This window comes from Populus euphratica, unplaced genomic scaffold (genome assembly GCF_000495115.2).
Source record: "Populus euphratica unplaced genomic scaffold, PopEup_1.0 scaffold169.1, whole genome shotgun sequence".
In the NCBI taxonomy this organism is placed as follows: domain Eukaryota; kingdom Viridiplantae; phylum Streptophyta; class Magnoliopsida; order Malpighiales; family Salicaceae; genus Populus; species Populus euphratica.
In genome coordinates, this window is record NW_011500053.1 from 29,073 (window position 1) to 38,748 (window position 9,676).

The 9,676-nt window shown below is 34.6% G+C and overlaps 2 protein-coding genes and 1 long non-coding RNA gene across 3 annotated transcripts; 2 read left to right on the forward strand and 1 right to left on the reverse strand.

The window, feature by feature from the left end:
- Positions 1 to 1,494: 1,494 nt before the first annotated feature.
- LOC105107732 (ethylene-responsive transcription factor RAP2-10-like) lies at positions 1,495 to 2,634 on the forward strand. Its single transcript, XM_011001764.1, has one exon. It carries the CDS (start codon positions 1,823 to 1,825, stop codon positions 2,360 to 2,362), a length of 540 nt encoding a protein of 179 aa, XP_011000066.1. The 5' UTR covers positions 1,495 to 1,822; the 3' UTR covers positions 2,363 to 2,634.
- A 1,423-nt stretch (positions 2,635 to 4,057) lies between these two features.
- On the reverse strand, positions 4,058 to 8,818 carry LOC105107734 (CBS domain-containing protein CBSX1, chloroplastic-like). Its single transcript, XM_011001765.1, has 8 exons — positions 8,376 to 8,818; positions 7,633 to 7,720; positions 7,487 to 7,551; positions 6,790 to 6,838; positions 6,524 to 6,576; positions 5,014 to 5,129; positions 4,625 to 4,682; positions 4,058 to 4,538 (listed from the first exon to the last, which is right to left on the reverse strand). The coding sequence occupies exons 1-8, from the start codon at positions 8,589 to 8,591 to the stop codon at positions 4,464 to 4,466; spliced, it is 720 nt and encodes a 239-aa protein (XP_011000067.1). The 5' UTR covers positions 8,592 to 8,818; the 3' UTR covers positions 4,058 to 4,463.
- Positions 5,136 to 6,311, forward strand: LOC105107733 (uncharacterized). Its single transcript, XR_838938.1, has 2 exons — positions 5,136 to 5,539; positions 5,872 to 6,311. It is a non-coding gene; the product is annotated as an uncharacterized LOC105107733 (long non-coding RNA).
- Positions 8,819 to 9,676: the final 858 nt, after the last annotated feature.

Consider the following 9,676-nt stretch of genomic DNA (forward strand, 5'->3'; position numbering starts at 1 on the left):
TGCATGATATAATACATTAGTAGACAAAGATGTAATTAAAGTTCTTATTATTAATTAATTATATTAAACTTGATGTATCTAGGTTTGATATGATAATGGATGCGTTCTCATTAGTAAGGAGAATTGGTGTCATGGTTTTCATCGATCAATAAAGCCATACAAATCTTGTTTAATGATAAATGACTTGATTTGAACCTTGAATAAATAGTTTTCATTCATTTATTTTAGAGAGATATAATAATAAGCATTTTAAAATGATAACAATAGAACATTATTGCAATTTATCAGTCAATTAATAAAGGAGATGTAGGATGTTGTTCTTGATTGATAAAAGTGTAATAATGATTATTTAAGGAAGTCACAGATGTTATTAAATAAGGCTTTAATACCAAATAAAACAAAAGAAAAAGAAGAAAAGAAAGAAAAAATAAAAGAGAATTTGACATAATATACTTTATTAATGTCATGAGTTTTTATTGTTAAGTTTTATATATTTATGATATGTTAAGGTATACATATATGTTAACCTTAGTATAAACTATATATATTTGATACAAACTAGAACATAAAAAACATAAAATAAAAAAAAAACATGTTTATATAGTCAATTGTATGGATATGCAGTCTTTTGGGCCTTCTCATCCATATTTGACTCTAATATTAATGATAATAGGATCAATCTTTAGAGAACACATGGATAGTAAACATGCTTTAATGTAGTTTATGTACATTTTATTTTTGTAGTTGATTATGAATAGACTAGATTTGATCTAAATGGAACACACTTAGATTGAACAATTAACTTCATGATATGTCTAACTAGTTTAGTTTTAAGCTTACAGGGGATCATAGATCCCCTAGCCAACCTTTTACCTGAAGATATTAACTTGTTAAGTTATGTGTATACTTTATATCTCAATTTAAAAATGAACATTTAGACTTGTTAGGTAATAATTACATTTAAGGATTTAAACAATCCTTTTCAGATCAATAGATAAACTAGCCATCTGATAAACTTAAATCTAAAGGAATATAATTTATTCTTGGATCCTAGATACATGAATAAGCTTTATAGTCATAAGAATTTTAAGTGGATCTTTTCTTGAATTCTATTATATGAACAATATAGCAAGGAATATAAATAATGGGCATCATAAAAAATTTTATAAATATTTTTATTACTTTCTATTATTTAAAAGTAAATTTAAACCATTATATTATTAAGGATGAAAATTTAAATATTTTGTTAAATTTAGATAAAAGTTTGTTTTTTAGCTAAAATTGAGGACTTCTTATAATTTAGCCATAATAATTGGATTCCATGCCTATGCTGTATTTTTCTCTTCCACCCCCTCTTCTTTCTTTGTCTTTTTGTGCAAGTCAATTATTGCCGAGCTCAGCCCAAACATAACCTAGAAGGAAAGAGGAAACATCAAGAAACATCAACCTCTACGATAATATATATATATTTGTATTTTCCTTTTGTGCCCTCCACACCATATAAGGTAATCAGTTCGCACCCCTTTCCTTTTAAACAAATTCACAAAGATTGTGTCGGTGAATTTGGATTTTCTCTCTTTCTCCCGATCACCCAGTTAGCCAAAAGAAAAGAAAAAAAAGAAAAAGAAAAGAAAAATCCTTTCAAAGAATTATTATCAACGTGTATCCTTCCCCAAATGATACCCCTTGTTCTTCTCCAAGAAACCCCCCAAAACGTTGCCTCTCTGCTCTCATCCCAATCCCAACGCTTTATTTCTTCCATGAAAATTGTTCAAGTATTCGAACCTTGAATAAGTTTATTTTATCGTTTTATTGTTTTGAGATGGAAAGTGGAGTAGACAAGGATATGGCAACAAGAAAGAGAGGAGGGATAGAAAGTGAGAGGCAATTCAAGGGGATAAGGATGAGGAAGTGGGGAAAATGGGTGGCTGAGATAAGAGAGCCCAACAAAAGGTCAAGGATTTGGCTTGGTTCCTACTCAACACCAGTAGCGGCGGCTCGTGCTTATGACACCGCCGTTTTTTATTTGAGAGGGCCATCGGCGAGGCTCAATTTTCCTGAATTTTTGGCTGCAGAGGGTTTCGGCGGCGGTGGATCATGCGGGGACATGTCAGCTGCTTCTATAAGGAAAAGAGCAACTGAGGTTGGAGCTCATGTTGACGCTATTGAGACAGCGTTAAACCACCACCACCACCACCACCTCCATCATGATGACCGTCAAAGAAACAGTAATAATAGTAGCTGTAGTAATGATAATAATGAAACGGTCGTTGATAGTAGAGAGTTGAAGTCACGGCCGGTTGACTTGAATAAGGTGCCTGACCCAGAGGATTCCGATGGAGATGAGTGGAAGAGGAGTTAAACCACCGGTTGTGGTACGGTGGGAAGGTACTGTTATATGGCTGATCAAAATCATGAAGCCTTGTATGTTGGATTAATCAATTTTAAAGTTAGTAGTAGTATTTTACTTACTAGTCAAGTAGTTCATGTTTTCCACTTGTTAAATTTAGCTAGGGTTTTTTAATTGATTAAACCTTTTTCTTCTTCTTCTGTTATGGTAATTAAGCAAATTTTGGTAAATGTAAATTACTGGGTTTATGGATCATAATTAAAGGATGTTTTATGTTCCAATTATATTGTTTTCCCCCTCCTTGGTTTCTATAGTATAAGATAGGCTTGGAACTCTGTTGGACTCTTTCTCCTAGATATTATTGGATTGAAGAACAATCAGTTATCCTTCCTTGTTCTGTATTCATGGGACATGGATGCAACAGAGAGAGAGAGAGAGAGAGGCAGGGGGGTTTGCCCACTTAGCAAAATTTTCTTTTTGGAGATAAGGGATGTTGAGCTGAAGAGCTGGGGAACAGGAGGTGGCCTACATAGCCAGCAGTTGGTGCAAATAGCCATGCTAACCACTAAAGTTATAACTACTAAAAGCGATTAAATTTTGAGTTTGGATCTTTTCTGGTTCTGCACTGTTGCTAAATTTGAGTTGCGCGCACAAGGGGAAAAAGTGAGTCAGAGGAGAGTGATTGCTGCTATCTTGCCAGTGCATGATGACTATGATAATGGGGCCAATTTGATGAGTTTTGCTACCTGAGATGATCCATCACCTGTCAAATCGCCGCTCCTGATTTCTTAACAAGAAAATTAGCATTTGCTTTAAGACCTACGAACACTCAGATCTATTTGAAAATCGCAGAAACAAGTTGCCTGCCACTGTTAGACAGGAGAGGACAAACAATTAGCCCGCCATTAGCGGATAAATGTTACCGATTCTGATTCTTACATTGATAATAACATGTCCAATTTCACATGATAACGCCAATCGAGACAAAAAATTTCGCGAGTGATTCACATGGCTCATAGGTGATTTTTCTAAGTATTTTTAATTGTTTTGAAAATATGAAATTGATATTTTTTTTATATATATATTTTAATAATTTTAATATGCTACCATGATCCTAAAACTCTTCATGTTGTTGCTGAACATTCAATGATACCAGCCATTATCCTTTGGCAAATAATAGTGCTTCTAAGTTGTAAAACTAGCTCAGGTTGGTCCACCAGTGCATTTAAAGGAGTCATGCCTGCCATGAATGGATTATCCACCAAAAAAAAAGAGAAAAAAGAAAGAAGCAACAGACATGCGCTGTTATAAGCACTGTAAAGAGCTTCAAATACTTCCAAGCATAAAAAGGTGTCCAGCAATAACCACATAAAAGATGGTAAGAGATTCCAAATCCGCAAGTGATTGGTTTGCTGTCTTCAGACATTTCCTTATTTCATCCAAACATTCTGCCTGGTATTCCTAGAATAGAAGATGTCTGCTCATAGATGTTAGATGGTTTTCAACAAAACCCACATTTGGCCACCAAAATTGGATTGGAATGACCGAAAAAGCACACATAATAGCACTTCGCACGTAATAGTCATACGCCCTTCCGAGTTTTTTTGCGATGTTAAGTCTCTTCCACTATTAGGTTCAGCAATCAGTATTTAATGTGTTCTGCAAGGATGATTAAATAAATGCCTGCTATCAGCTTCAAACATATCAGAAATTTGAATAGGCCTCCATGATCATGCTTCAGTCCTACGATGAACTCATTAACATATATGTAAAGTGTATATCCATGTAACATTTTGATTATCTGGTTTCAGTTTCTGTCCCTCTCAGTTTAAGGGAATAATTCACATCATGGATGGGGTAGAACAGAGGGGCCAACAAGAATTATTGGTTCCCACAGTCACTGATCCTTGTAATTATAACTACCAGTACTACACTGGGAACAGTCGAAAAATGATGCGATACAAACTTGAGCCGAAATTGTTGTATGAAGCAGCTAATCTCTTCCAACCTTTTTTTTGTCCTTAGCTCGAAACACCTCGCTTAACAAGATTATTCCCAGGCCCAGCTTGCCATGTCGACTGCTTCAGTTTTTTCTTGAATAAATACGGGGATACTATGCTTTCCTTTCAATGTCATGTTTTATATGTAGAGCAGCTCTTACAACATTTCCTCTTGTGATAATTCCAACCTTCAACGGTGGGGGAAATGGCCAATTAAACCACCACTAAACATGATTACAAGAGATTAATCAATACAAAAGTCGACATCTCTTACCAGCTTGCCATCAGCATCAACAACTGGAAGTCGACGATATTTTGTCTCAAGTAATAATCTGGCATTACATAAACCGAGTCAGAAGTTAATTTTAGGTCACAGCTTTTCAGAATAAGCATAAACAAATCAAAAGAAATATTTAAAAAGAACAACTAAGAGACTATTTGGGAACACGGTTCTCTTAAATTTTAATATTTTTTTACTAAAAATTATTATTTTTTTAATATTTTTATATTGTTTTGATGTGCTGATCTAAAAAATAATTTAAAAAACAAAAAAAAACAATATTTTGATGTATTTCTAAACGAAAAACATTTTGAACTGCAACCGATATCACAATCTCAAACAGGCATTAAGAAAAAAAGCAGAAAAAGAAAGGCTGATAGTACCTTGCAGCATCCTCAAGATTGGTGGTTTCGCGAACAACGACTGGTGCTGGTGTCATCAAGTCACCAACAACCTTCCCATTGGTTTTACTGAGCAACCTTTGCACCTCATTAAAAGTCTGCAATCATCATTTACTATATTGGATCAGAGATGTACATGGTTGGATCATATGCAGCATCTTATCAACTATTAAGCAGCTTGAGTGCCTGCAACAAACAGAACCATGCCGCTTTTTCTGACTTCAAGGTGTCTAGATTGTGTCTTCATATTTCATGATTAAGATAAGGTCAAGAAACATGGTCGTAATTGCAGATTCAGAGCACATGATTCTTGAAACCAATTTCTCTATAATGCAATTTCATAAAGACAATCCAATTTCTACTAGATGTGAAGGACAGACAAGTACTAGCAAGAGAGGAGCTTCTAGCATTTAAACTCTATAGAACTCGAAGTTCAGTTTGTTGACCAGATGCCTTTTCCATTGAAACATGATATGGCTGAACACACACACACATGTATAAAAGGAACATGAAGCCAACTGCAAGTCATCTAAAACATTTTAAGGCACTCGACACTTTTTTTTTTGGCCAATACACATACACATGTAGGAAAGGAACATGAAGCCAACTGCAAGTCATCTAAAATATTTTAAGGCACTCGACACTTTTTTTTTGGCCAACACACATACACATGTATGAAAGGAACATGAGCTAACTGCAAGTCATCAGAAGCATTTTAAAACAATCCTGACACTTTTTATGGCCATGGTCAGATTTGCATCCAAGAACAGAAGAAAAGCAAATCAGAATCTCAAAAACCATTCAATCACACCCACGCGCGTGCACATGTATGAAAGGAACATGAAGCTAACTGCAAGTCATCAAAAACATTTCAAGGCACCCTTGATACTTTTTTTGGCCAAGGTCTTGGACAGTAAGACATGTTTCCCCAAAGAACAAGTCAACACTCTAGGCTCTAGGCATTCACCAGAAAAAGTGACTTGGGCTATCTCTGAGGTTGTTTCTGATTGCAGAAATAAAAAGCATTCAGAAGTCAGATACCCAGCAATATACACACTAGAGGTAAGTGAGCAACTTCTAAACCAGTTACAAAACCCAACCATATGCCCTGCACCCTTGGGACCTTATCTACCAGTATGAGTTGCCTTATTCGCACTAATGCCCTCAACTGTTTAAGGCACTAAAAGATTGCCAAGTGTATGTCAAGCTCAGTTGAAGTCAATTTCAGTTTAAAGCCTTGAACTTAAAAGATCAATTTTTTTTTTTCCAGCCCCATCCATTCATACCTAAAAGAACAAATTCTCAAAACTCTCACCCATCAGAGGAGCATAACCTTCCGAAAGCCTTACTGCAAAGAGGCTGGTTTATGGAGCTCCATACAAACAATATTGGGAAACAAATGTCAAAGGGTGGGCGCATAACAATAAATGCATGTCTTCACATAGAAAGTGTGCAAGTCTGTGTTTAAAAAAAGGAGAGAGCTATCACATACTTTCCACGTGCTGTCAACTTCAGGAAACATGTTAGTTTCAGTTCTTCCACCACCTAGTTGAGACATTGAAACAAATCCCAGATGTGAGAAATGTTAAATTACAAATTTTATTCATATCAAGCATCTGGTCTGACGCCAGTTACTCATAACTTCAACTATATTGTGGATTAAAGAAATTGCAAGAACATAGAAGGACAGAACGATTTGTTCTTTTCTGAAACAGCAAGAAAATGAAGGCTAAGATTAGCTTGATTATTTTAAATTACCTGATATGGAGTCCAATGCTAGCAAGTCATAATCTGACACAAGACCAACCTACAATAGCAAAGAACATTCAAATCATTCCCATATCCTAATTGAGTTTGCTCATAAGAAAATTGCAAATACACTGCACCCATAGATTATAATCATAACCCCAGAAAATGATGATTGGAACCAGTCTAAGAAAAGGCATACACATCTATAAAATGGCACCACCATATTAAAAGCAAAAGCTTAGAAAGATGCGAGTATCTATTTGATGCATCCAGAAAATTTCTTCATCATACCAACTGATTAAGGATTGCTTAAATTTTTCAAAGCAGGTTATGCCATTACTACTCTTCATCTTCAAAATTATTTGGGTCAACGATATTTACAGTTGAATAATAACATCCTAAACTGGTTGGTGTTAGGAGGGGAATAAAAAGCTTAAGCAAAAGACATTCGTGTGAATTGTTTGTCTAAGAAGAGAAGACTGCACATGACTCTCAGATTGGGGAACCCTGAGCCAATTTGGATGATTAATAATCTGATATCTTGACTTGTCTTCAGAAAGTATGGCAAATAGCTTCAAAAAATTTTTAGAATCCAGAAACCGGATGTTAATTGTTATCTTTCACTTGAAACAAAAAAGTAAAATAAAGAATCTACATTATTAATAACCAGACTAACAAACCAAACAAAAAGACAAGGAGGGGTTACCAGTTTCCAGTCATCATCGATCACAGGGAAACCAGTAATTCTATGTTCCACAAGAGCCTCAAGTGCTGTTGGCAAAAACACAACACATATATGTGTTAAAAAACTGTGTAGTACACTATGGAAAAATTTAGAAATCTAACAAATACCTTCATCTACAGTTGTTGTAGGTTTTACAACATGCAAATCCTCTTTCCTAGTCATAAAATCACCAACTGTATAAACCCCACTTTTTGGCTGCACATCAGCAAGTCAAAGAAAAACAATCATCTATCGAAGAAGAATAACTTTCATATCACACTTAAAAGTGCGAAACAACCTCAATTGCATTAAAACCAAATTGAATCTGCCACAAATCCTCATTCTTTTGATTGATATTTTTTGAAGTTAAGACCAACCCCAGATCCGTGTACTAATCCTGACCTATGCCACTTCAGACTAAAACCCCAACAACATAAAGTACAATTAAATTACCAAATTGAATTCTTTCTCCATCATAGTACCGAAGTGCGTGACACTTTCCGGTAAAGAATTCCCTAATACCGACATTGCTTACACTCAACAACACACAACTTTCAACATGGCTTTCACTCCAAAATTCAAGTCCTCTCAATAGACAACACACACCCACAAGTAAAATTGGTGTCTTTAACGCATCAATAGAAGTAAACAAGGTGTTTCTCACAACCCAATTGATGCATTGCATCACTGATACTTGATTCCTATCTCCCACAATAAGCATTAAAAGAACCAAATTCTTCGTTTAAATCTCAATGGGCTCAGCTAATTACCCATAAAAACAAACCAAAGAAAAGAAAAGTAACGAAATCTCAAGCAAATATTGAATTTCCAAAGGATAAGAACAAAGTGGATAAGGGTGAGAGCGCGTTACAGAATTAGCCATCAAGGTGCCACTACTTGCAGCAGCTACAAAGGAAGACGACCTGCGAGGGCAAGAAACGGATGATAAGGAGACAAGTTTCGTTCCAGGAGGAGAAAATAGAAGGCACGGCATCTGGTGAGCGAGGGAAACAGCAGATGCTGTGGTGGAAGCGCGTAGGCGCGTGACGAAGAGAGAACTCGGGTGTCCTAGAATCGAAGCGTCCATGTGTTGGCTCTTCTTGGATTGTTAGTTTAGGAGAAGGAATCGACGATGGACTGTAAAGCAAGGTCGGAGAGGGGAAGAGAGACACGGGAGGTAGACTAGAGAAAAATATATGCAAGTATGCGCGCGTCTGTTTTTTTCTTTTCTTTATGGATGGGAGGCGGGAGAGAGAGAGAGAGATAAAAGTGCCAATGAAACCGCCCTATCCTCTGGGTGATATTTCGAGACCAGGCCCGATTTTGTTTGCTGGTAATTGTTAGGGACCATTTAACACTGTGTTCGACAATATTTTTGAAAAATTTTATTTTTATTTTTATTTTTTTTAAATTTAAAATAATTTTTTTAAATTTTTTTTAAAATACTTATGTAAAAAATAAAATAATTATTTTAATACATTTTAAAATAAAAAATATTTTAAAAAATATTATCTATCACACTCCTAAATATATTTTTAGGATGACTTATTTAAAGAATTATCTTTGCGGGTTAATGCATAGAAATTCATATACTCTTAATTTTTTTATGTTTATTTTTATTTATATATTTTGTAGTTTTTATCTTTGTTATATCATTTCATAAGCATTCATGATTTTTCTTTTATTGCAATTGTTTTCTTTCTTATATTAATTTTTTTTATTTTCATTTTTTTTAGTTTTTATTGTATTTATCAATTCAAATCATACTATATTTTAAAAGAAACATGGTATGTGACATTTTTTTTTAAAAAAACCTGAAATAAATATGTATATTTCAATCAAATATACAATAATTATTCATTACAAAACAAGAAAAGAAAGCAAATATGGACCATAAATCAAAAGCATCAACCAAGTCCTTGATTAACCAAAAACATCAAAGTTTGGGTTATGAAAAACCAAGAAAAAATAATTGTTTGACAAAGTTTGAATATGCATAGAAAACTAGAAGATATAGTTCAATTCAAAGTGAGTGTCTTTAAATAATAACTAATTAGAAATCACATTTATGACTTTTGTGTATTGATACGATCAAAGAGTTGATGTCTTATCCTAAATGCAGGAGTGTCAAAATAATATATAACTCGGCAAGACTGGGGTTGAATCACAGGG